General features: G+C 56.8%; 1 protein-coding gene across 1 annotated transcript; it reads right to left on the minus strand.

Annotated features, from left to right (window-relative positions):
* Positions 1 to 596: 596 nt before the first annotated feature.
* FAM222A (family with sequence similarity 222 member A) lies at positions 597 to 27,042 on the minus strand. The gene is given in 4 exon segments (XM_032229047.1): positions 597 to 1,130; positions 1,132 to 1,939; positions 12,109 to 12,238; positions 26,395 to 27,042. Coding segments are annotated over 3 exon segments (1,335 nt in total). The 5' UTR covers positions 12,191 to 12,238; positions 26,395 to 27,042; the 3' UTR covers positions 597 to 685.
* Between the last annotated feature and the right edge of the window lie 41 nt (positions 27,043 to 27,083).

Raw genomic sequence — 27,083 nt, forward strand, 5'->3', positions numbered from 1 at the left:
CCAGATGCTACAGAAGACCCTCCCCCTTTTCTCTTCCGCCAACGCCCCTCCCTGCCCAGCTCTGGTCTTCCTGGTTTTCTCACGCAGACAAGTCATGAAATGAAATACTGCTATTTAAAAATGAAAATAATAATAATAATAATGTTTTAATTCAGAAATCTGGGGTTATGCTGATGTGATGGAGGGGTGGGAATATCCATCTTATAGCAGCCAAAAACTGTACAGCAGGTTCAAACTAAAAAAAGTTTTCACTTCAAGTTTTCAAGTGTTTTTCCCCCCTTCTGTAGGCAGCCTCCAGACCTTCGCCCCCACCCCAATTATTAGCTTTAAATCGAAACAGTGCAAGTTACAGACTTCATCTAGAAAGGAGGCAGAATCGCTAAGCGCCCTGGATTAATGGGAGGGGTCGGGGGGGGAGTCTGTACCCTTCCTTGCCCTAACCCCCCCCGGGTCACAATGCATTTCAAATGCCCCCAGGTGTCACCCTGGGCAGAAAGAGGATAGCGGAGGGGGCGGGGCGCCTTCCCAGGCAGTCCGGCTGGCAATGCCCGCAGGCAGGCACACACCCGTTTTCAGGGCACCCCCCAGAATAGCAGCAAAATCTCCCTGTTCACATCCTTAGCATCCGTATGACCCATTCCTGTGCCCCCACCTTGGGCAGCCTGGCCCGGGGGCGCCACTGCCCTTATCTGTAGACAGGCAGGCGGATGTGGGCGTGCTGGTGGTCCAGGAGGCGGGGCACGGAGACCGTCTCGTAGCCCTTGCCCAGCATCTGCTCCTTGATGCAGGGCGGGTGGATGTCGTTGATCAGGTACTCCAGCGACTGCAGGCTGCTGCTGAGGATGGAGGTGTTGCAAGCCGCCTTGCTGGCAAGGCTGGGGAGCCCCTCCGAGGGGGGCAGGCCCAGGTCCCGGGGCCCGGTGGGCAGCTCCTGGGCATTGTAGCAGTCGCTGCTGTTGGGCGTCACCAAGACGCTGTTCCACGCGGGGGCGAAGTACTGGCCCACCGAGAAATTCCCGTGCACGCCCACGCAGTTCAAGGGCGAGGAGGGCACTTTGTCCGCGGCGCTGGCACCACTCATGGGGTAGGCACGCAAGAGCCCGGCACACACCTCGGGCGACTTGCTGACGGCCCCCCCCGCTGCCTGCGCTGTACATCCGCAGCGGCTGCTGCTTCTGCTGCCACAGCAGATAATCCATGCCGTCCGGGTAAAGGCCCGGCTTGGGTCCCGCCAGGCCACTGCCCGGGTTGGAGCCGGTCACCAGCTCAGCGCCCTTCCGACAATCCGGCAACACGGCCCCCGTGTAGGCCACTGCCGCTCCCACTGTAGCCATGGTTGTGAAGCCACCTGCGGTGCCGTGCTTGGCCGGGCTGGGGTTGGCCACCACCACCCCCTGGCACATCTGCTGCCCGGCCTGAGCCTGGCACTGCTGATTGATCTGAAAAATGATGTTCTGGATGGAGGGCAGGTTGGCCTGGGGCAGCACCAAGCTCCGGCCGGCGTGCGGGACGACCGAGGCGGCCACCGTGACGTTGGGCGGGACGGGCGCCTCCATCTGCTTCTGGCCGCCAGGGTAGCCGAGCTGGGCCACGCAGGAGGGCCCGGCTGCTAAAGTGCTTGCCACTGAGTAGGGGGCTACAGCAGGGGGCATCTTGGTCCGCTTGCCCTCGGCGCTCTTCACGACCCCTTTCCCAGCGGATGCCTTCACAACGGCCAGGAGCCCCTGGTAGCTGCTGGTGTGCAGAGGGTAGGGGCTGTAGCGCTGGCCCATCGTGTCGTACCCGTTCACCGTCCGGTTAAGGTGCTTGTGCTGGGGGACCCTGATGTTGGTGGGGAAGATCTTGATGGTGAGAGGGTTGTTTGCCACCTTCTGGGCATAAGCGTCAAGCTCAGCCGGGCTGGGGTATCGCGGGGAACGGATGGGAGCCATGGCGTCACCTGGGGGGAGAGAGCAGGAAGAAATGTGACATGCTGTAATGCCCGTAGTCAGCCCTAGAGGTCACTAGAGAGCCCACTGCACCACTGAAGCTGATGCTTGGTTAAACAGCCCCCCCCCCGCCCCAAGGCAACTCTAAGGAGGATGGGCTTTGTGGCTGGCTGAGGAATTCTGGGCGCTGGAGTCCCCCCATGCCTGCCAAGGGTGAGAAACACAGAGTGGGCAATCGGGGGGGGGCGTTTTCTGCAGGCAAAGGGCCCCTGGGGAAGCAAAACCAGCCCATTTGGCTTAAACCCCTTCCCTTCCCCAGTGCTGGGAGAAGGGAGGGGAAGTCCCAGACCTATTTCCCTTGGCTGGGCTCAGCCGAGGACACAGAGCAGCACAACCACAGAATTCGGGGACGGCCCCAACTCTCATCCAATAGCATCAATCTCTCCACTGCCTCTCCAGCAAACCCATGCTAGGAATCCAGCCATTAAGGATGGGTCCCCCCCCCGCTCTTTCCTTCTCCAGTTTCTGGAGGCTCTGCTGAGCAGCAGAGTCACTCAAAGCCACCCAACTAACACCGGGTTCCCTCCTTAAAGTTTGTTTGATGATTTCTCAAGGGAGCCAATTTGCCTTCGTCCTTCCGAATAGATTCCATGTCCTCAAAGATCATCTTGGGACTTCCAAGGTTGTCTATAGGAGGGGGGGGGGCAGCAATTCTCTATGGCAGTGTTTCTCAACCTTGGCCACTTGAAGATGTCCGGACTTCAACTCCCAGAATTCCCCAGCCAGCGGATGCTGGCTGGGGAATTCTGGGAGTTGACGTCCGGACATCTTCAAGTGGCCAAGGTTGAGAAACACTGCTCTATGGGAAGAAGAGTGGAAATGTCTCTTTACAGGAAGGTGGGAGCAGGGAGGGAGCACGGCTCTGAAAGATTGGATTTAAACCATATTATACAAGCAATTTCATGGATGCTTTGTGGCACTATGAGCGCCCCGTTCGGGGAAAAAAAAATCCATTTACCAGCTATAAATCAGCACTTCTTATAATGAGCACAAAAATGTCACTTTTATGCAATTTTACAGATGAACAAAACTGGTGAAATTAACTGTGGTAACTGCAGTCAGCAGAAGGCGGCTGCGAGGAGGAGGAGGAACGGAGGGAGAGAGAGAGGAAGATTATATGGATTCTGCCTCTCTGAAACTCCTTCCTTGAGCTAGTTTCTGGTGTGAAAACCCATTTGTTGTTTCCATTATGCTTTCATTTGGAGTTTATCTTGAGTATCCAATGAGCCACCAACTGTGAAAATGATTAAATCTACAAAATCTATCTAATAGATTGAATAAATTAGGTGTCTGTAGAGGCTGCCTCTGGAAGAGAGGTGGGGAAAGGGGGTCTTCCTGGGAAGAGGGGAAGGGTTTTGGGGAGGAGGCAAAGAATGAGGGAGAATCACAGGCCTGGACCAACAACCCCCCCTCCCCCTCCCAGTCTGTCACCCCAAACTCCGTTGGGAAAGGCGGCAGCCGAAGAAAAGGTGTGGATCCAAGATCCTATTTTTGATCCGTGAGAATCCCACGTTCGGAAAGCAAGTTCAGAATAGCCCGTCTGCCACTTTCTGAATCCCTTCCAGGTTTCAAGGAGGGGCGGCAGAGACCTGCTCAGAGGCGGTTTGCCATCATTAAAGAGAAAATGTCCAAAGAATTTGCAGAGAGTCCAAGGAAATAAAAGATAGCAAGAACTGAGCCAGCCCTGAAATGCCAGAGGTGTAAAATCTGCATTTCTCCAAGGTGGCAATTTCTCTGGCGAGGGAGGGAGGGAGGGGAGCCTCCAGATGCCAGCCCTGCCACTCTGCAGGCCAAAAGCTATGGGGGGGGGATGCCGTGTGAGGGCCCTGGCGAATACAGGTGCCTTGGAAAGAGTTGGGGCGTGAGGAGGACACCTGCGCTTGCCAGGTCTTGGAGCCCCTTCCGCAGGCCCACCCCCTTTGGGTGCCAAGGCACTGCCCGCTGGTGCTGTGGGCAGCAAAGCTACCAGTCTCCCTTCCCTTCTCTGCCAACGGCTGCATTAAACGCAGCTGGAAGGGGGACGAGGTTTTAATTGACTTCATAGCCTAGTTAATAACGACGCTTGTTCCAGGCACCTGTAAAAAGCCCCCAGCGTAATGGAAGGGGGGCTGCCTGGCCAGTGGAGCTTTCCAATGGCTGCTGGTTTAATGGAAACACGCGATTAAGGGGGGGGCACTCAGCTGCCTGTCTGCCACCACACCCTTTTCTGGCAGAAAGGGGGCACCCGTGAAGGCCCAGCCAGACTTCCCTTCCCCACTCCAGGCAAGTGAAGCGGAGGGGGCACCATTCACAGCCGATGCCCCCACTGCGGTGGAGGCCAAGCCTGGTGCCCTGGGGCGTGGGTGTGCGCCAAGGGCAATGCTTGAAGAAGGGGGAGCAGCCAGGACCCAGAAGGAGCAACCGAGGGGCTTCTGAAATCCTCTCCCACCCAGGCAGGCACTTCTGTGCTCCCTGGAGTCCTGGGGTGGGGGGAGAGAAGGGGGTGATCCCTGCCAGCATTCTAGGAACAGGGGCACTAATGAGCCACTGACACGATGGCATTCCTAATGCCACGGCTCCTGGCATGAGGGTGAGGAGGAGGGGAAGCAGCAGCCCACGTGGAAAGAGGCCCCAGCCATCCTGCAGTGTCCATCTGCCCAACTCCCCCCCCCGTTTGTGTCCTCAAAATCCCAGTGCAGGTTGGCCCCCAGCTTCCCCTGGCCGCCTTTGGCTTCCGGAGGGCAGATAGGAGGAGGAGGAGGAGGAGGAGGAGGAGGAGGAGGAGGAGGAGGAGGAGGAAGGAGACAGACTCTATCATTGCCAAGCACCAGCAGGGACTGGATATGACAAGCCGCAAATTCCCCACATTGTCACCTCTTGTGGGGGGATGCTGGGCTCCCTGCTGTGAAAATGATGGAGGAACCAATTTCCGTGGGGCTCCTGGGGCGCTTTGGAGCTCGGCTGGCAAGCGTCCCTCCCTCCCCACAGTAATTACTGCTTTCGAGCGGGCCGTAATTGCTTTCCTTCACGGCACCCTCGCCACTGTGCCACCACACACGCACACTTGCCTTGACACGATGCCACTGGCCCGTTCCTCGCCCTCTGCCACGCCAGGCAGCCACCAACAGGGCTGCTCCCTGGCCCAGGGTGGGGTGGGGTGGCTCTCCCTGTCTGCTCTCCCCTGCCCTCCAGGCTGGGTCTGGGGGTTTCCAGAAGAGGCGGGCGGGGCACCGGTGGCCAGAGTTCAGCCTCCAGCCCCCTCCCCAAAGCCCCCAACCAACTTTTTTTTGAATAGAATTATTACTCCGTTTTTCAAAACCAAACCCTCTTCTGATTCTGCTGATGCCACGTGAGAAAGCTGGCATGTTAATGACCCGGTTTTGCCCAGCCTTTCAAACAGAGCCAGAGGAGTTTCAGTAGCTGAACCTGAAAAGCCTCCAGGGCCCAAACAGGTGTGAAGAATCGTCAGGAAAAAAAAACCACCTTTCCAAATCCTCAGTAGGTATTAAGGGAAGGGGCGAGGCTGGTCTCCGATCTATATTTAATTTTAAATGTTTTTAATGTCTTTCATGAACAAGTACGTAGGCTTGTGTGGAATGGGGAGGAAGCAGGTCTATCTGCACCTTTAAAGATTAAACACTTCTTTTTTAGGAGAAAAAAGAAGAGTCATTTCATAAGCCCATTAACCTAGAAAAAACTTAAGACCCAATTTAATCCATTCTAATTAAAGCGAGACCTATTTTAAAAGCACATTGAAGTGACCTGCAGTGCAGAGCTCAAAACCACCCAGAATCCTCCTGTCTTTTGTTCCCACCGAAGTATCTTATTCGGTCAATTTGCCTTTTCTTTCCGTCAACTGCTTTGAGACCTTCAACAAGGAAAAGGCAAGAGAAACAATATATATATTTATAATCTGTATTTCTTTCCTAGGAAGCCGGAGCTCCCTGGGAGAATATCGGAGGCGAAGGCAGGCCTTTCATTTGTCTCCATCTCCTCTCCTGGCATTTTTCAGGGTGGGAGGAAGGGGAAAAAAAGACCCCCAAATCCCCCACCAGGAACAAAAATTTCCTCTCTCTCCGTCTTGCAAGCTGTTCAATTTCCCCGACTTTGCATTCAATAACAGCTAAATAATTGAATCATCCCGGCTGCCGAAGATAGGCACTGAATTTTATTAGAATTTTAAATTGTTTTGTTTCTTCAGTATTTTATTACAGTAAAATGGAAAAAATGCAGGGCCTTGGGTAAATCATCTGATGGCTTTTGATAATATTCGGAGCTGGGAGCACATCCGGGACGCTGAGACGAGCGGATGATGAGATTAGCTCTGAAACAGAAGGACTTTCCGCTCACCCAAATTGGCCAAGGGATGGGGGGAAATTGTTCTGGACTGGAGGGAGGGGCTGGCTGGACCCTCCCCAAAGCCTGCAGACCGATTGTTCCTTGGCGTAACAATTGCAAAGGACGGAGCAGCCGGAAGCTGCAGCCATGGCTCCATCCCTGGAGGGCTGCCAAAGATCAGACAGACATTTGACCAGGATGCTGCTGGGTGGTCCACTCTGAGAACACTCTCTAAACGACCCTCTGCAGAATCAAGAGTGCCGAAGGCCGTGCAAATTTCCACCAGCAGGAACACTTATCCTGGCCTACTGCACACTCACTTGCTGCCCTGGCCTGCTACAGTCCTTCCATCGGCCGTGCACCTCCAGTTAGGTGTGAGAGAAGTGAACCTGGCCAAAGGAGGACAGAGCTGGCCAAATTCTCCACCTTTCTCTTTCACCTTTTCCAACAGGTGAACATCCTGTCCGTAGCCCAGAGATGTAATGCAGTGGTTCCCAAACTTGGCAACTTTAAGACTTGTGGACTTCAACTCCCAGAATTCTCCAGCCAGCGCTGGCTGGAGAATTCTGGGAGTTGAAGTCCACAAGTCTTAAAGTTGCCAAGTTTGGGAACCACTGATGTAATGTAACAGCGAGGAAACTGAAGTGAGTAAAGTCTGAGAAAAGGCACCCTCTCTTTGGCAGATGCTTTGTGGGGGTCCAAAGGAGCCCCTCCCCACCCCAAGGAAGAGGAAGGGGAGGATTCCTGAAACACGGAAGAGGGGAATCTGCTTGAAAGCAAAGCCACCTTGCCGATCCCTCCCTGGGAGACCCCCCACCCTCACTCCTGTGCAAAGTGCCAATCAAATTCATATTTGCACCACTGCCAAGCGGCACCAACTTAGAGCAAAGTAGCTGAAACAGACAGGAATCTCCACGGAGGAGGCTATTAAATGTGGATTTTTTTTTTGGCTCCCGAATTAACAGGCTTTCCGATACGCCCTGAATACCAAGCAGGGCCTCTGCCAAAGCCAGGCCTTTCGCCACGCTGCCCACGGAGAGCAAGCTTGCATTTCTACCCAAGACGCTTCAAGGATTCCTAGAAGGCCCGGGGAACGCCTTCCCTCGGATGAATCACCCTCCGCCTCGGCCGGCTCCACACGAGGCTCTCAGCTGCTCGGAACGTATAGCCGAGTTTATAGAAAGTCTGGCAAGAGAAGAGATGGAGGTTGGCACTGCTCAGCCGGCAAAGGACAGGCGGCACCTTCGGCAAAGCGGGCACCAAGTGGGGACAGTCCAGGGTGTCAAGAGCCGCAGCTCCTTTGGAGATGCAGCCTGGCCCCAGGTCCCTTCAAGAGGGGAAGGGCCCCTGCTCCAGGATCCAGCCAATACAGAAAAAAACAGGTTTTTATGCCCCAGAAATTGTCCTGTGTAACAAATGGCCTTCGGCTTGCCCAACCCACAAGGCAGCCTGTGGCCTGGCGCCCATCCCTGGAAGTGACACGGCGTGGACCCAGTCCCTGTCACGGATGTGGTTCTCCATCCATCTGCAAAAGGGCCCTGGACACACATGGAGGAAGCATGTAGGGGGTGGCTGGCCACAAGACCCTAAGCCCCTCAGCCCCCAGGGCAGCCCCCTTCGGTCCTTCCATCTGCAGGGAGCTTTTCAGCCCAGCCCCCTAAGCCTTCCCTTCCTCCCCCGGGGGAATATTTATCACTACTATTCCTTTAGTTGACTTACTCGCTGCTTCCCTGCTTAATAGCAGCCCAAGTGACAGGCAGAGTGAGTTGTGCTTACTCATAAATAAAAGCTAAGAATCTGGCAAACGGGCTTCCCTCCCTCCCTCCTGCCTCGCCAGGGACCCACCGGAAGGGGCACCGGGCACCACTTTCTGAAACCCCGGAAAGAATGCGCTGCCATCGCTTCAGCTTCAGCTGCTTTGAGCCACCTGGAAGACTCTCTTGGCGGAAGGCTGGGCTGACTCAAGGGGGCTTCCTCCTCCCAGGGAGGTCGGGGCGTCCCTCCTCACCTTGCACATCCCATCAAGGGGGCAGTTCAGAACCGGGCCTTTCTCCCCCTCCCTCCGTGACCCTCCAGCACCCAAAGTGGCACGCAGGGCCTCCAAGGAGCCGCTTCTCTTGCACCGTCCCTGGAAAAGTTTGGTTTTCGAAAAACTTGCGTGTTGCCGTTTCCTTTCTCGGATGCCGAGCCTAAAAGGCTGCCAGCCATTAGACCAGTGTTTCTCAACCTTGGCAACTTGAAGATGTCTGGACTTCAACTCCCAGAATTCCCCAGCCAGCGACTATCTTCAAGTTGCCAAGGTTGAGAAACACTGCATTAGACGGCCGATGGTCTCGCCTGGGCAAAGGCCGCCACAGGGACTAAAGAACCTGAAAGGGGGCATCCGGAGGACGCCATGAGCAGAAGGCTAGCAAGATACCCGCTTTCGAAGCAGGGGCAGAAGGGACTTGGGGGACTCTGAGCCAGCTCCTCTAGGGACTCTGCACTCCCCCCTGCTAAACGTAAGCAAATGGGTCGGTTGCCCCTCTGCATACCAGGCCCCTTTCACCAAATCCGGAACAGGCGTGGCACATGAAGCACTGACTTCCCAGGGCTGAGCCCCGCCCCCCCCCCCCCCCCCCGGCGATAAGCAATGGTTGCATGTCACTCCCAGGCAGGAGGCGTGGGACCCCTGGCAGGAGGAGGCTGCAGCCTGTCCACAGTCCCCCCCAGCCCCCCGCCGGCTGGAAGGACTTTTCTGAGTAGCCCAAAGATGCTCCTGTTTATTGCAACAGCCAGGGCCCTGGGAATTTCCAAGAGAGGGCAATTTATTCTTACCGCCCGCCCCGATTAGTGCCAGGAGCAGAGAGGACAGGCTGATGCTGTACCTGAGGCCACAATCTCAGCTGCTTAGCTGGTGCCCAGTGCCCGCCTCCTCCCCCCCCCACAGACGCACCAGCCATCTCGGTGCTCAGGGCGAGCCCACCCCCACCCCCCACCCGCCTCCCAAGGCAGCCCAGCTCAGCAGCCACACAGGCACTTCTGGATTTGATTAGTCGAGGCTTGCTGTGGGTTCACCCAGCCGAGGAGGAGGAGGAGGAGGAGGAGGAGGAGGAGGAGGGGGGGGGAGGCTCCTGCGCTCTGAGCCACTAAAAAGTAAAAGGCTTAGTTTGCGCTGTGACAAGTGGAAGAAACAGGGCTGTGTGTTTGCATCACAATGGGACAGATTGTGCTTTGTTTCCCCACAAAGAAATTAGTTGTGCTTTGGTGAAGAGGCTTGTCCTTTCCTGCTAATTCAATTAGGGAGGATTATGCGGCTCCTGCCCCCTCCCTCCCTCCCTCCCTCCCTCCCTCCCTTCCCCGGGATGTTGAGAGCCACAGTGGGGCCCTTCCCCCCCAACGGAAGGTCCAGTCTACGGTCAAAGGTCAAAGGAATCGGCTGAATCGGCTGCATCATGGTTTTCTCGCAGACGTTTCATTACCCAGCTAGGTAACTTCATCCCAAGTCTGTAAGAAGACCACCACGTTCAGAAGGCACCAAGGACTGCACCCTCTTCCTCCTCCTCCTCCTCCCTGCCCACCCCACTCTCTCCTAGCACTGATGGTGTTACCTATTTGGGTCACGAAACGTCTGCAAGAAAACCACCAAGCTCAGAGAGCAGCACGGAGCCCCCATTTCTACCCTGAGCTAGAAATATTCTCCTTTATTGGAAACATTTGATTAGTAGCATTTCCCTTCTTCTCTGCCGTGAACAATCAACCGTTTGATTACAATCTTTGGGGTTGTAAGAATTTGAGGGCCCACAGGTAGCTCCGTTTCCCCTCCATCAAGATGCCCTGTGGGCATATCTTGGGCAGAATGCCAAGGCCGATCTGCATGCACAGAGCATTGATGCTCTGCTCACCCCACAGCTGCCAGGACAATTCCTGGCGTTCTCCTTAAACACTTTTCATTTTTGCAGCCAGGTCTCAAAATCCCCCCCAGTTTTCCCTGAGTTTGGGGGGGCTCCAGTTCTCAGGACTGGCAGGGGGAATAAGCTGCTGGCCTCCCCCTCCCTTCTCTGCACCCCTCCCCTGTCTCTGCCAGCCATGGCACGGGCAGTGGGTGAAGAGTGCCCGCTGGAGGGCACCCGTTTACTCACCAACCCGCTAAGCAGCCATGCCAGCCTGGTTGCTCTGTGCAAAGCCAGGTGTGCCAGGAAATGAGGGGAGGGGGCTGGAAAAGCCTGGAGGGAGTGGGAGGGAGAGGCTGGGAGAAACGTCGCTCTCTTCTGTAGCTCCAGCACAGGCAGGAGGGCAAATATTAGCAGGCACACCTTTGATGCAAAATTAATACCGAAATTAATCAACGTCCTGGGTGCGTAATAGGATTCGGCAGCCCCTGGCAGCCCGTGCTGGGCGGCCGACTTATTTCATGCTGACGGAAAGGAAGCCAGAGGAGATGAAATAAAGCCCATAAAGATAATTACTGAGATACTTGGGAGCAAATTAAGTAATCAGAGGCGCCTCTAAATCATGTCTAGTTTTAAGAAGTGCCATCGTTCCCGATTACTGAGAGAGCCATCTGGAAGGAGGACAGGACAAAAACAGAGACCCCCTTCCCTTTCCCCAGGCCAAGGCAAAGACCTCCACCCACTTCCCCCACTGGCCCCCTATGTGCCCCTTCTCCTCTGTGGGTGGAAGGGACAGCTAAGGGGAACAGCTGCCTTGGCAAGGAGATGCCCAGGGTGGGGGCCCTTAATTCATTGGGGGGGGGGGTAGCCAAGCGAGGGGAGGCTGAGAGAGAGATGCGATTTCCCTCTTGCTAAGCAAACCCACCCAGGCCGAGGGAGGCCCGAACCATCTCAGTCTGTGCCCAGTTAGAACTAAAAGCTAAATAAAATTGGAATCCTGATAGTTTATTGGTAGGATGAAGATGATGATTGTCATTATTCTGATTGCTTTGCACGTATCCCGAGAGTTTCTGCATCGGAGACAAATTCCTTGTGCATCTAATCACCATCTAGCCAAGTAAAATATTCCATTCCATTCCTCCTCTCCAGCATTAAACAAATGAAAACAGGCAGAAGGACAACCGGTAACGTTTCCCTTGGAAAATCCTAGCCTGACCCTCCGGGGTGCCAGGCGGAGGGGAGGCTGGGCCAGCACATCCTCCGCAGAGGATCAGAGCTGGCCGGGGCCACGGAAGGCCGTTTTCTAAAAGGTCTCAAGAAAGAGGGCAGCCTGATCTGCAGCCGCTCCTGATTCCTCGCCCATCTTAAATGGCAGAATTGCTCAGCCATGGAAGGAAGGGGAAAGGGGGCCTAACGCCACCGCAGCCCACCCCAGGCTGTGTCCTTGCAGATAGGAAACGCTGGCATAAGGGAGGATAATCACACACACACAAAAACCCCACCCTCCTGTTCAAAACACACAATCCTGACTTGAGAACCTTAATGTGCCTCTTAATAGCCAAAGAGGTCAACGCTTCCTGCCTAAACCGGGCTCATTAAATGTACATGTAATCATAGCTTTGGATTGAGAGGCAAAGGAGGCCAGGAACAGGTGCCAGGTGACCTTTGGGGACCTACTTTAAGGTAACTCCTTTACGGCTTCTGCAAAGGGCCGGCTCCTCTCAGCCACGGCCGCCGAAAGACTTCTGGGCTTGAGTGGGAATTAGAAGGGAGGGGAGGGGAACTGCAACAGGGTAGATGGCCTAACGGTGCCCCCCCCCGTGGCACTCATGCCAAGAGCCCCTTCCTCCGCCAGGGACCACCACTCCAAGACAAGAGGGAGGGGGCTCCTTTGCCCTCCTGGCTGCAGCCACCAGCCCAGAGCGACTCACCCTTGCGTGGCTCCAGGGCCTTATTCGGACAACCCAGAGGCTGCCTGGGGGGGTTCTGGGTCCTCTGCAGGCAGGCCAACATGGCGGAAGAGAGGGCGAGGCGACTCTGGTGGCATCACTCCAGAAGACCCTGCAAGGAATCCCAGAGAAGAGCAACGGGGGTCAGTCTTTCAGCCGGAAACCCTCCGACGGCATCACAAACTGCCAGGGGGGAAAGTTTCATGCAGGGTCCCAACTCCAGACAAGTGAAGCTTCTATTGACCATCAACATCTCCAAGGCCGGAGTTTCACACAAGAGGGTTCTTTACTTTCACACGGGTGGACTTCAACTCCCAGAGTTCCCCAGCCGGCGTGGCAAAGCCAGGCCACCAGCTTCCCTTAAGGGCAGCGGGCACCCAGGTGCCAGGAGGAACTGGCAGGGAGCGCTGGCCCTTGGCCAGCGGCTGAATGGAGGCAACATTAGGGCAGGGACTGGGTTCAAGAGCAGCTCAGCAAGAGCCCCCACACCTGGCCAGGTGAGACACTCAGCAGGGGCATGCCCCTACTGTTTGCAGGTGACATTAAAAAACGGAGACATGGTAGAGAAAAAACAACGGACAGGAGATTCTCTCCCTCTCTCTCCTCTCCTTCCTTCCCTCCTTCCCTCTCTCTCTCTCTCTCTCTCTCTCGGCTGCTACCAGATTTCTGCCCGCCGGGCATCTTCTCCCTTCATTCCCAATCAGGATGGGGGCATCCACTCTGTCGCCTCGCACTGGAGTGAACTGTTTAATGGTTCTGTCAGAGTGATTTCGCCCCGTGTCCTTCTCCCTGCACACAATGGACAGCACAGGGGGGGGGAGGTGGCTTGAAGCCCCCCCCCCCCGGCTGCTAAATGAGCAAAGGGGACACCAGCAAGCGGCTCCTTCCTGCCTCTCGCCCAGGAGGGGCATCTTGTGCCAGGGAGGGGCCCCAGGAGGCCCTTTCCTGGAGCTCCAGAAGCTGCTGCCTTGGCCAGAAATCTGAAAACGACGGACGTGGCTCCCCCCCCATCGGAGCAAAGGATCTGCCTGGACCTCTGGAGGAAGCAGGGAAAACTTCCCCATTTCCCAGCCAGAGGGAAGAAGCCGGCATCAGAGGCCCTGATGCCTTCCCAGGGGAGCAGATCTGGCTGCACAGGGTTTGCACCCCACACGGGGGGGGGGGGGGGAGGAGGCAGGCCGGGAGTGGGGGGGGGCGGCGCCCGGAGGAGCCCAAAACATCCGCTGCGGCTGCTCCTGTTGAACATGCGCCTGGAGCTGCCAAGCTCCTTTTCCTGCTACTAATGAAGCATTCAGGAATAAAAGCCGCTTTCAGTGTCTTTCTTAAGATGCTAATTTCACAACAAGAGTTCGTTACTACATAATTATCTCAATCTAGGTTCTCCCCCCCCCCCCGATCTGCACCAGCCTTTCTCTAAAGTGGGGGGGGGGCAGAAGAAAAGAAAACCGAAGTCTCAGGCATTTTTCATCATTACCAGCTATTTTATTTTGCACCTCGAAAGGAGCGATTTTTACTCTGAAAAGGACTTTTATTCCGTCTCGCAGCCAATTTTCCCCTATTACTGTCTGGAAGAGAAAAGAGAGGCAAGCAAAACGCCCCCCCCCCAATTACCCGTCCATGCAAGAGGCGATTTGGGGGGTGGGGGTGTTGTCCATTTCCTCTCTAGCCGTTTCATTAAGGGGAGGGGTCGAAAGCCCAGCCTCCCCCCCCACCCCACCCAAAAGGGCCCAGAGCCCTTCACCATCGCATCCTCCACTTTGGTGTTGGTTCTGAGCAAGGAAGAGGCTAAGACCCCCCCTCCCCTTTGCAAGCCCCCCCCCCCCCGTCACAAGAAGGGCAAGAGAGAGGTTGGCTTATGGGATCTTCTGCATTCATGGGTCTCCTTGTGCCTGGCTGCCTGCGAGGCTGGAGGGATGGCAGTGGTTACTACAGCTGAGACCCCCACCAGCCGACCCCCAGTCTGCCCCCCTCCCCCTGGGTGTGTGCAGGGCTGTGACAGCTGCTCTGCCCGTCTTAAGAGGGATTGGCCATCTGGGCCTCCAGCCTCAGCTTCCTGCCCCGGCTTCTCCTCCTGACACTTGAGGTTAATCCTGCAGGCAGATCCACCCCCCCCCCAAGGGATTAGGACCGCCAGGCACCTTCCCACTCTGGCCAGGTGGCAGGCGCTCCGCCACTCAGAAGGGCAAAGAGGAAGGAAAAAGCCACCCTCGGACGCTTCCTTCCTCCGAGAGCCGCTTCTGCCAGAAGCCTCGACCCCTCGAAGCCAAATGCCAGCCAATTCGGCCTCTTCCTCCAAAGCCCTCTGGAAGCGCCACCTCTTTTGAACCCGCCTGCAAATCTCCCCAGCTTATTGGCTAATCTGCCGTGATGTCACGGAGCTCAGCAAAAAAAAAGTTCTGCCTTACTTCGCCCCCGCAGCGCTTGAGTTAAATCCCAGCCGTCCCGGATTCCATCGGAAGCCGGATCCGCGGAGGGCTCGGCCGGACTCGGCATTTTGGCCCATCTGCCGAGTCCATCTCCAGCTGAGGAGAGCTGGCTACTCCCCCCTCCTCTTCCCTCTTCACCTTCGAAAGAGCTTGCAGGATGGGGCCCTTTCCTGCCACTCCCCCCTCCGTGCTCCAGGAACGGGATGGAGCCTTTAAAAATAGCTGCCTTCTGGGAGTCATGCTAACGGCCCCTCCCTCTCACGTCTAAGTGCCCCCTTCACAGCCTTTTCTCTAACGCCTGCTAATTTTGAAAGCCTGCTGTGAAAATCAGGGCTATTTATAAGACCAAGGTCTCTGCGGCTTCAATAACCCTCCTTCCCCGCCCCCCCCGCCCAAAGTCACCTGTCCCTGCAGGCCACGCACTGCCCCTTGGTGATCAAGGGGGCCTTGAGCCCCAACGAGAGACTGGGGGGAAGAAGGGAGAATTTTAAAACCAAGGTGGCTCCAACTTCCACGCCATCATTGCAGCCCTCCAATGACACGACGGCTTGTAGAAGAAGTATCGGGACTACAACCCCCATCCACGCTCACCTGCAGCACGCACAATGGCCATGCTGGGTGGGACACAGTGGGAGTCATCACCCACCTGGGCCTTATTTGCTCTGGCTGGAAAAAGCCTTCGGACAACTGCCCACTTTTGACCGATGGCCTCCGAGGGGTTGTGCGTTGGGGGCGTTTTGTTGAATTGTCTCCCGTTGTGGCTGTGAGTTCTGATGACGCTGGGGACCAGCTGACGTATGGAACAAGCTCTGCAAGGCTGGCATTCAGAAGGGCACAGGAAGACCAGCTTCAAATCTCCCCCCCCCCCCCAGCCATACGGATCACTGAGTGACCTGGGAACTCCCCCATCCTACCTGGCAGGGCTGTTATGAAGGACGAAAGCCTGGCACACCTATTCCAACACTGCTCTCATGCCAGCCTGCCAGGGGTTTACACTCACCTGCCTTAAGGCCGATTGCTCGACAGAGAGCCGAATAGTATGGCTGGTGTTTAGGACACTGTTTCTCAACCTTGGTGACTTTAAGTCCTGTGGACTTCAACTCCCAGAATCCCCCAGCCAGCATAGCTGGTTTAGGGGCATCCCAACCCTCCTGCACAGGTGCTCTTCCTGAGGCAAAGGTGGGCTTAATCCATCAAACGACACATCAAGCTTTGAACGGTGACATCTAACTTCCTTCCGGGCCCAAAGGATGCAAAATTAAACCAGCTCCTCTTCCCACCCAAGACCCAGAGGCACTCTGCCCATGCTCCGAAGCACACCGTCCCTCTCTCCACCCCCACCCACCCACCCCCGTGCTCTGCCTCCCCCCCATCCCTTCCTGCCAGTTGCTACTCAGGCAAACTTGGAAATAATTTATGCTTAACCTTGAAAACCCCAAAGGGCTGCAAAACTCAATTAGCAGAGCCGACAGTTTGGGTGCTGGAATGAGTTAATCTGGAGAAGGGTCACTTTTCTGTAAATTATGGCAAATAAATAAAACCCCAAACGGGAAACTTCACCCGCACCTTTTTGCCTAAGGCGCCTAATACAGCAGGCAGGCGGTTTGGGGGTGGGTGGGGTGACCTCTCTTCCCTGCTCGCAAATGTCTCCATGAAACCCAGCTAATGCATTTGGGGGGGGGGGGAGGAAGAGACCCTGACTGGCTGCCCGCCCCCCCATCACGAGCATGCCCCCAGCCTGCTGGGGAACCAGCGGAGGGGAGAACGGAGGAGTGCATCCGGTTAATAATTAAATGTTAATCTAAAAAGCAATTTTAGCTGTAGCCCAGAAGATGTGGTTGAAGATTATATTAGCATGCAAGAGTCAAGGGTAATTTCCACTCACCCCTTGTGTGATCAGCCAGAGCTTCATGTGGCTTCGTGCCACACAGGCTGCTGATTAAAAGGGGGGACCCGGCGGGCGAGGGAGGAACCGGCCACGACATTTTTGGGGGGGGGGGGGCTGCCAGGTTTTAAAGCTTGTGAATAGCTTGCGTGAACTTGGATTGCGGCCCAAGACTCTTGAGGCCCTTCCGTGCCACCCCCACAATCTTTGCACACCTGGTCACCCCCAAAGACAGGCTACCTCCCAGCTCCTCCTTCTCCCCCCCCCTCGCTTGGCAGGGACGGGGGGGGTCTCTCCAGGAATCAAGGGAGAGACCCAGAGGCCAGGCAGGTGCCCCATCAATTGCACTGATGCACCATCAGTGTTTCTCAACTTTGGCAAGTTGTGAGATGTGGGGACCCCACACCTCAAAACTTGCCAAGGTTGAGAATCACAGACCCCGGAGTATACTGTTCCCTCCCCCCGCAAAAAAAGCTTTTGCCAAAGTTGTATTTGGGCACATCCTGTGCCTCGTGGTGCTTCTGGGGATTTCCAGCAAGGGTTCCTTAATGTTAGCTGCCCCCCCCCCCCCCCCAAGAGTCCTCCCTGACCCTCTGGGCTCCACTCAGTCCAAAGGCGGAAGAAGCTTTTCCCTAATTACAGCTCATTTGCATTTCCTAAGTGCTGGCAAACGGGCATCTGGGCCATTGTCTGCCTGGAGGAGGGCCTGCAAATATTGGAAGTAAATAAATAAGAAAATTATCAGCTTCTGCCGCCTGGGCTAATTTCTTATCTCGAAACAAACAAGCGGAGAATTATGAGAACCCGGAGTGCCCTGTTGTGCCATTATTGTGTTTGCTCGGCAATTTATGGATTTTCTCCCCCTCTTCCTTGTTATAACAACAGAGACCTTGAAACAAGAGTTTTGTTCTTGCTGGAGCTGGAATAAGGAGCCGTCAGCGGGAGGCCCGGGCGGAGAGCGAGGCCTGCCAAGACAACCGGGTCTCCATCTCTTTAGTGCAAGAAAAGCGAGGCCCGCTTGTTTCAAATGCCAGCTAAGGGGAAGAAAAGGTGCAGAGAGACAGCTTGAGGGCAGAGAATTTAAATGAAATAGCCAAGGACCCAGGACGCAGCCTCCCCGGGCCAGAAAAGGGTCTCCTGCCCTCCAGGGCAACCTCAGATGCCAGCATATCAAACCGGGGGGGCCATGGGCCACTGCTTGGTCTCTCCAGCTGCCCCAAACAGCTCTTGACCCAGCCAAGATCTCACACCTCAACCAAGTGGGGGGACAAGGCTCCCCAGGCCCAACAGCAAGAGAGAACAGAATAGACTAGAATAACAGAGTTGGAAGGGACCTTGGAGGTCTTCTAGTCCAACCCCCTGCCTAGGCAGGAAACCCTACACCGTTTCAGACAAATGGCTCTCCAACATCTTCTTAAAGACTTCCATTGTTGGAGCATTCACAACTTCTGGAGAAAAGCTCCTCCACTGGTTAATTGTTCTCACTGTCAGGAAATTCCTCCTCAGTTCTAAGTTGCTTCTCTCCTTGATTAGTTTCCACCCATTGCTTCTTGTTCTACCCTCGGGTGCCTTGGAGAATAGTTTGAGCCCCTCTTCTTTGGGGCAGCCCCTGAGAAACAGAAGTACCGCTTTCTGCTCTTTTGGGGGGAGGGGGGTCATCCTGGGACAAACCCCCCACTCGGCCTCTTCTTGGATGGGCATCATCCATGCTGAGGGCACCTGGGCATGACTTTAAAAAAACTCTGCGGGTGATTAGGAGGGGCTGCCATTCCTTTTGTGGGTTAGAAACAGGCTGGCCCAAGCCGGGACACCTCCTGAGCATGTGCAAAAGGCTTTCCTCCCTCTGCTAAGCCAAGATGCCCTTGAGAACCACTTCGGAAGGGCAAGCGGGGAGAAGGTCACACACACACTCCCAATGCCTCCAATGTGCTCTGAATGCCCCGTGAGGCCTCCCAGAGTCCCTTCCTTTCTTCTGCAGCTACCGGGATCATCCCACCTTCCAGCCGGCCTCATATGATGCCAATGCAGGCCAGCCAATCAGCATTCAAGGTTTGTCTTTGCATTTCCCAAAATCTTAGTATTTACTTCCCCTGTGTGCCCCCCCCCCCCCCCCCCGGATTTAGAGCCAATTTGGGACAGGGAGGCTTCCTCTGTCGGCCTTTTAAGCAGAATCTAGGAGGGAATGAAAGTCACGGAGCCAAAATCCACCAGAAGGATCACTGCAAACCCCCCCGCGCAGCCCCCTCACTTGGCCATCGGGTCAGAAAACCAGGCCCCTCTCAAACGCAGGGAGCTGGCTGCAAAAAGCCCCCCCCTCCTTGTGCGAGACCCCGATGGCAGGCAGAGAAATGCCAAGCGCTTGAAATGCACCAGCGGAATGAAACAATAGTGTGACACGGGGGAAATGGTGTCAGGGCGGGGAGGAAGAGAGAAGGCACACGGAGCGCCCCCCCACCCCCACCCCGCCACCATCCCTCCTTCCTTTCCTTCTCTGTTTATAGCAATTGTATGAAAATGTACAACATGGATCGGCAGCAGCTGACAAATGAGATCAAACAGACGTGATTTCAAGTTGGCTTCATCCCGAGTCCTGATTGGCATTAATTGTGAGCATTTGCAAAGCAGAAACGCCGAGAGAGGCCGGCATTCGCTCCGAGCGAACATTTCCCTTCTAATAGTTTTAATGATTACAATGGGAGCCCGTCATCGGCTCTGCGCATTAATAACTCCCGGAACAGCTGGGGAGGCGGGCAGGGAGGGAGGGGGGGGGAAGAGCCGCACAGGAGAGCCAGCCCTTCTGCCTGTGCAACACACATTCACACACGTGTGTGCACCATTGAAACCGATCCCACCCCCCCATCCCGCAGAAGGAAAGTCAGAGAGTTGGGGCTCCTCCAACTGCTGTTTTCAGGAGGACCCCATCGGGCAATGGTCCAGCTGAGCACCCTGAGGCTTCCCAGAGCCTCAGGCCTGGCTGGACACTTTCGGGTGCAGAGCATGTGCAAAGGGCACGAGGCCTTCCCCTTCGGAATGAACATTCTGGAAATCTTTTTTTCCTTTAAGCCCCCCACTCACTCTCCCCAAATCAAGACCGCTTTGAGAAAACGGAAAGCTTCAAGGCAGGAGATGCCTCGGAAGTTATTCTGGACCCTGAAACTTCTGCTAGACGTTCCCCGTTTCCCAAAAGCCTCGTGCAGCAGAGATTCCGATTCAAAGCGGCTGCCGGCATTCAGGCCAAGAGGACCCGGAAGAGTTTCTATCCCAAGCTGATGCTTTAATTACATGGGAGTAAAATGGGAGTAAATCTACTCCCATTTTGACCTCAAACAGCATCCTTTTCCAGGGCAAAGACAGAAGATCCGCTTTTCTCTCTGTCGGCCAGCCCATCTTTTCAGAAAGGCCCCTCCTGTGTCTTCCAAACGGGCTGGACCACAACACCCATATTCCTCAGCCACAGGATTTCCACTTTCAGAAAGGGGCCGGAGAGCATCACGATATTTCATCAATAAATGCCTTAGTCTTCCTTTACACTACAACCTTGGATCTCTTCTTACAAAGGGGACATTGTCCACTCCAACCCGTTTCAAGACCCCACAGGAGGCGGCTGCAGCATGGAAACTGCGTGAAGCCCCCTCCTCCAAAGCTCAAATCTTGCAGCCTGATGAGTGGTGGGCCAGGGTGAGCCTTCTCCCCCCACAAGCACAATCCAAAAGCAGCCTATAAAAATACAGGTGTCCATCATGAACAGGCAGCTGGGGGGATGAAACCCACCCCCCCTCCAGAAAACCAGTTTAAGAGACACACATCCCAGGCCAAACAGGTTGGTGTGCAAGTCCTTCGCACCCTCATCCTCCAAGGGAGAAGCCCCATCTCTCTAGCCCAAAGCCCCTCTTTCCACCAAGACCCAGGTTTCACAGAGACAATGCAGGAGTGAGGAGCTGGGTGTGTGTGTGTGTATCCCACTTCGATCTCTCCCCTTTCTTTTCTACATTGAGGGGAGCCAGCAACCATGGCTGTTGGGTGGCAGGGAGTTCCAGGGGTCCTTGAAGACCCCCGAGGGGCAGGAAATGCCAGGGGAATTGGGATTAGGGACAAGGAGCAGAGCACAGCCCCCCATTAGTAATATTAGGCTGCCTGTGAGTCCCAAATCTCCCCCCTTCACCTGCTCACCTTTTCTTTACATCTGGGAAAATGCAAACCAGAGGGGGTGGGGGGGGGGAATCCAGCCGTTGTGCCCAATACAAAGCCATGCTTTTAATTCCACTGGAACCACAAAGAAGCCATTACTCAGCTGCATTTAAGCTGACACCCCAAAAGTTCAGCCAGCAGGTGACAGAAGTGGGGGGGGGGAGGAGAGGATTCACAAAGCAGGGGATTAATCAGGAAGTGCCCCCTCCCCCTCCCCAGCCTGGACTCCAGGAGAAACCTGTGCATCTCAGGATCCTTTCTCTGGAATTAAAATGCCAATTCGCTGATCTGCAGGAGGGGAAATGCAAAGCAATTAAAATCTTGGGGCGAGGAGCGTTTTCCCCCCTTCCTTCCTTCCTTCCATGCGACCCAAGGCTTCTCCTGGGAGGAAGGAGGAGCAAAATTCATTTGGCTCCCAGGGAGTCCAGAAGTTCACCCCAGCCCTGCAGGGACCTCCGGCATCTGGCCGGCTGACTGGCCCGGGCAGCGGGTGTGTGTGTGTGTGTATGGAGGGGGCTGTGGGGGCGTGTGGAGTTCAGGAGGCTGAAAGGCTGGGGGCCAAGTGCAGCCGGCCCTGGGAGGGGGCTTAAAAGCGCCAATATTGTCTTCCCGGGCAATAAAAAATTCCCAGCAGGCTCTTGTCGGTTTCAGGTCATTAACCTGTTTTTATTGAAAGGTTGTTTACAGCAGTCATAAATAGATTCCTTTCTGTGCCTCTCCAGCAAAGAGCCGCCGTGAGACCCCCGGGAAAGGGGGGGGGCGGGCGGCAGCTGGGAAGAAAGCCGCAGCCCTGAGACACCGAAAGGGGAGGGGGCTCTCCAACTGTGCAAGTTGCAATTCCCAGCAAGTCGCTCTGGATTGGATGATGCCGGTGGCTCAGACGGTCTGATCTCACCAGGAAAAGCATCTCCAGCCTGTTCAAATCCATCCACTCGACTGGGGGGGGAACTGGACTCTGCAAAGTTCAAACCCAGAGTGAGAAGGAGGGGGGGGGCTCAAGCGTGGCGGGGGGGGGGGGCTGAAACCACTCACAGTCAACCAAGCCGGGGGGAAAACCAGAAGGGGTTGCAGCTGGCACCCCCCCCTTTCCAAGTACGAGCATCCAGAAATGCCGGTGCATAATTCAGACGCCCTGCGCACCCCCCTCCCCCCCGCATCCTGGAGCACACAGCCCCCACCCCATCCTCCACTCCCAGGACTCAAGACTTCCCCTTCGGATCAAATCCGGCACTGGAAGCGGTTAGGAGACGCGGCTGCCCTTCCTGGCTCCATGGGACAGGCCGAAGGAGGCCGCCTCCAGTGGTCCATGGGGAATTTGGACAAGGTGCTTTCAAACATTCTAGGCCTGGCCACAAAGAAGGGGGAATTCCAACCAGATTCCCCCCCCCCCCCCAAGGAGGCTGGCTGATCATCCAGAACTGACAAGAGAGCACCAAGGAGCCGATGTGGGAAGGATGCCTAGAAATACTAGAGATAATTATACGGAATAGGGAAAATCTTTTAGTGATTAATTGTATTCCAACGTTTAATTTTAAACTCTGATTTTTAATTGCAGGAATGCTGCTCCTCTCCTTCCAGTACCGGAAGCTGCTGTGCTGGTCGGAGAAAACAGAGAGCCCTTTGCAAAGGCAATAAATAACCGAATCAGCCAAGCAAACACCTGCACGCATCTTCTGTTGCTCTGCGCAGCCCCCCCTCCCCCCCCACGGGGCCAGCTGCCATCTCTGGCAACACACAAAAGCACACTGCAGACGCGCGAGGCGGAGGGGAGACAGGGCAGCCCGTGCAAGACCCTTCCTCCCTTCCTTCCCACTTGCTAAGAGGGCACGGGGAATAAAAATCACCACCACCACCACCACAATAAGTTACTAAAGGTGCACTCCGCCCGACTTTGAATTCCAGTTCCCGGGATCATATTCCCATCTCTGGGGGAGCCCTTCCCCCCCAAACTGTCCCATCCTCCCCAGCAGGGGCAGCTTTCAAAAGGAGGAAAGGTCTCCTCCTGCGGGGGCTCAGCAAGGTGGGCCGGATAGATATCTCTCTCCCTCTGGCCAAGGCCGCACCATCTGCAGCCTGTGCCTTTCCCGGAGGCAGGGGAGAGAGGGTGTGAGGCAGCTCACCGGCAATGTCAGCCGGCTGATAATTATGGAGGGCATCTCCTCCGGAGAGAAGGCGCGCAGGGGAGCGAGGCACTTAGCAACCGAGCGGGTGCCCCTGGTGTGGCCGAGCGACCAGCCATTTTCCTTCTCTGGTGGTGCCAGGCGAGCACAAGCAGCGATAGGCGGCTGCACAATAGCTCTTGACACGCAAATAGGTTAGCGTAATAAAGCCAGCTTTAGCCGGCTGACTCCAGGCGGGGAATTCGGCATCCGCCCCGGCCAGCAGGAGCTATAAAGCCTCTTCGGCTTGTGTGCGGCATTAGCCAGAGAGGAATCGCCCTTCGATCGAATTACCCTGCGTGAATGTCAGCATTTCTCCAAGGCCTAGTGGTTCCTCCCCCCTGGCTGTGGCAAAGAGACCCCCATGCCATCGGCCACACGCCCTTAAAGCGTCACCTTTTTTCTGTTGGGGAGAGGGGGTGCCCCTTTCCTTCTGCCCTCCCCCCCCCCCAAGTGCCTTTCACAGAAAGCAGCTGGGGCCCTGAGCTTCCAGTTTCAAGGAGAGACCCCAAACCCTTTCCTGACTTCCCTCTGGGTCTAGGAAACAGGAGGAGGAAGGAGGGGGGAAATCCACAACTTTGAAAGTGGACCTTTGGGGCTGCTCTCTGGATCTTCCCACACATCCACAATATGGACTAGCAACCTGAGCATGGACAATAATACACGCCCTACGGTCCTGAGCCAAATGCATCAGACAGCTTCAGACCTGGGAATTTGGGGTGGGCGGGGAAGGGCATCCCATCCATCACTGGATCCCAACAATTGAGCAGGGCTGAAGATACTGACCAGAATATAAAGGCCCTTGCCCGGCGTGAGTAATGTTGCGGGATCAGAGTCCCCTCCTCAGGAAAACAGGCCCGGCCCCTCTACTACTCTCTCACAAGCCAAGTGAAACCCCCTCCCCATCCCAGGAGAAGCCATTTGAAGGACCCGCATGACTCTCTCTCTCTCTCGTCTCTTCTCCCTCCCTCTTTCTCTCTCCCCCTCCCTCCCTCTCCCTCTCTCTCTGTGCAGCCTTGGGTAACTGAGGAAGATTCAGTGGCTTCGAGGCTTAAATTTTTAATGCGGCTCCCTCTTTAGACTTGAAATATCTCGCAGCGTGAAACTGAGAGGAAGGCGGCAGAATGGAGATTTATTGAGCTGTTCGAGCCAGTGGCGGATCTGCAGGCGGAGGAGAGGGAGTGTAGAGGCCGTCTGGGAGCCTTTGAAAGGCAGGAAGGACACAAAGCCCTCCCGGCACCCCCTTCTCCCCATGAAGGCCAGCCAATGCCCCTAGGGAGATCAAAGGAGGCTCCCACCAGATAAAAACACCAGGGACCTACAGGTGATCCAGCAAAGCACCTGGGCAAGCTTCCTTCTTCTGCGGAGTTCTTCAGCTGGCAGACAATATAAAATTCCAGCCATTCTCTCTGACCGAAAGGGAGAAGAGAAAGGACTTCTTCCTATACCCCCCACAGGCTCAATGATGCTCCGGTTTCACAATTTTGAGTCAAAGGAGCATCCGAGCCAGGCATTTTCTCCCGGTGCCGCAGCTCAAATGTTTCACTTGGGTGGGCCGGCATTAAAAAGCGTGCAGATTTTAACATTTGGCATAATTTTTTTATCCTGGTCCGCCCGGAAAAAAAACCTTTGCACTAAACAGGTAAACCAGCTAGTTTATTCAACTGATCTGGCAACCTTCCTGCCCAGAATGCCTATTTCAGGGAATTCACAATCATCATCAGGATTAAAACCATGCCAAATCAAACAGGATCCAATCATAATTGAAAGGCCTGGCTGAAGAGCAGGTCCCTTCCTCCGGTGCTGAAATTCTGAGCCTTTTTCATTCTCTCCAACAAAATTCCCCGCGGAAGTCTGAAACTTGAAAACTTTTTTCCCCAAGCAAGCCGTGAAAGAGAGAGAGAAGGGGGGGTGGGTGGGTGGGGGAGAGTGCTGTGCATTATTCTGTGCACGTCGCCTCACACACTTTGCACAATGAGGCGTTGACGTCCCAAAGCAACAGCCTACACTTGACCCCTGGACTCTGGTGCCCAGACGCCAACCCCGAATGTCGTCTTTTCCATTGTAAAAAGGCCTCTGGCTTCACCCCACCCACTCTCCTCCTCACAGCAGATGGGGAACCAAAGGGGGTGGGGGGGCACTGACTTCACCTGCAGGAGTTCCAGATAGATTTGATGGTTGGGGGGGGGGAAAGCCCAGGATCAGTAGAAGCCCCCTTCCATGGAGCCAGGGACAGCTGGCAGAAAGACTCCCGTGGCCTGGGGAGATTTAACCTCCCTGATTAATTTTTGGTCCAACTTGTCTGAAGGGCGGAGGGGCTTCACAAGGGCTTCACCATCAGGGTTTTCCGTTGGGCGGGAGGAGGTCCGGCTGTCCTCTGGGCTCAGAGGTGGCTCAAACCAGACAGCCCCCCCCATGCATGCACAGGAGGAGGCCGCTCAAGCAGGCTTTGGGGAGGGGGGCAGCACCCCCACCACACACCCCACCGCACCGCCTTCTCCAAGGACAAAGCCTCCAAGGGCCCCTGAAAGTCCTCTCAACACAGACCCCACTTGGCCCTTCGATGCAGTGAGGGGAGGGGGCCGCTTTTGCAGCAGGGGGGAGTAAATAAGTCATCCCCGAGGCTTCCCGGCCCCTCTCCCGGCCCCCGCCAGCCCCATCCATCAGGCCGAGCAGCACCCTCCCCCCCAGCTCGGGAAAGAAAGCAGGCCTTGTGCCTGGCTGGGCAGCTGAGAGCTCCGGGGCCGTTCAAGGGCAGCAGCCAGCGAAGGCCTGGCGAGGAGGGGGGGGTGCCACTGCCGGGAGAGAAACAAGGGCACCTGCCAAAGTGCCCAATGAGGCTGCAAAGAGGAAGGCGAGCCCCTCCCCCACCCAGCGGATTTCCTTGCAAAGCCACCCAGGTGCCCCGAAGGGGAGCGGAGCCCCTTGCAGGGAGCCCCCATCCCCATTTGGGGGGGAGGGGGCCGTTTCTGAGAGAGTGGGTGGGGATTCCCCTTCCTCAGCCTCATAGGGTCCCTCCCCCCCCCAAAGGCCTCCGGGGTCTCCAAGGCTGCTTCTCCAGCTTTGCTGCTTGTGGGGGTCTCCAGGAGGCGCCGGTGGGAGAAGAGGGCATGGCCGAAAAGGTGGGGGAGGTTGGGGCCTCCCTTGAAAGCCCCCCGCGGAAGTCCAGAGACAACCGCTCGGCTCAGACCAGACTCGCCCCTTGGCTCGGAGGGGAGACATCCCACCGGCACCAGGCCAGAGATTGGCCCGAGCACGCGGAGCCCCGGACCCGGCCGCCCTCGCCCCCTCGCGGAGCCCCGGGGGCCTCTTCCAACCAGCCGCCGATCCAGCGGGAGCCAGAGGCCCTCAGGAGCAAAGCACCGGCCGGGGGTCCCGTCCCGCCGCTCCTGATGGGCGGAGGGTGTCTGATCAGCCGCCCGAAGCTCTCCTCCCCCGAGAGACCCGCGCCCATCGGGCAACTCGCCGAGGGAGGCGGGCGGGGAAGGGACGCGCGAGGACGGGGCGGCCCGTCCCAGCCAGACGCCCAGCCCGCCCTGCCCATCCTCCCCGGCCAGGCCCCCGGCCCCCGCCGCCCGCCCAGCCCTCCCCCCCCGGCCGCCCGCTTTACCATCTCGCTGCGGCCCCGCTTGGGCTTCAGGGCGCCTCGGGCGCGAGCAGCAGCCGCCTCCGCCTCCACCACCGCCGCCGCCGCCGCCGGGTCCTCGCGGCCATGAAGGGAGCCGAGCCAGGAGTGCCGCCGATGCCTCGCCGAGGAGGAGACGCCGCCGCCGCCGCCTCCGCGATCCTCAGGGGCCGAGCGGGCGCGGCGTGGCCCGGCCGAGGCTCCGCGGGGGTGGCCAGCCGCCAGCGGGGCTCACATCCTGCCGGGGCGGCGCGCGGCGTTGCCGGAGCAGCCCAGACGACATGGGGGAGGGCGGCGGGGCTGCTCCCTTTGTGTGCCGCCGCCGCCGCGCCGAGCTGCCGGCCCCGAGCAGCCGCTGACCGCCGGGGGCAGCGCTGCGGGGACTCCGGGGGCCGCGCGGCAGAGCCCGGCGGAGGAAGCGGGCCGTGAGCGATGCGGAGCGCGGCTGGGTCTCGCGGGCGCCGGGCTCCAGCCGCCTCGGGGACGCCGCTCCGCCGCCTTCTTTCGTCGAGCGGGGCGGCCGAGGCTAGCGAGGGGGAGGCGGCTGCTGCTGGATGTGGCCCGGCCGGCTCCAGGCAGCGGCAGCTTCGGCCCCGACCTCCCTCGGCGACGGCGGCGACTGAGAGGCACGGAGCGCGCGCCCCTCCTGCGCTCTTCCCGGCTGGCGGCGCACG

This window comes from Thamnophis elegans, chromosome 13 (genome assembly GCF_009769535.1).
Source record: "Thamnophis elegans isolate rThaEle1 chromosome 13, rThaEle1.pri, whole genome shotgun sequence".
In the NCBI taxonomy this organism is placed as follows: Eukaryota; Metazoa; Chordata; class Lepidosauria; order Squamata; family Colubridae; genus Thamnophis; species Thamnophis elegans.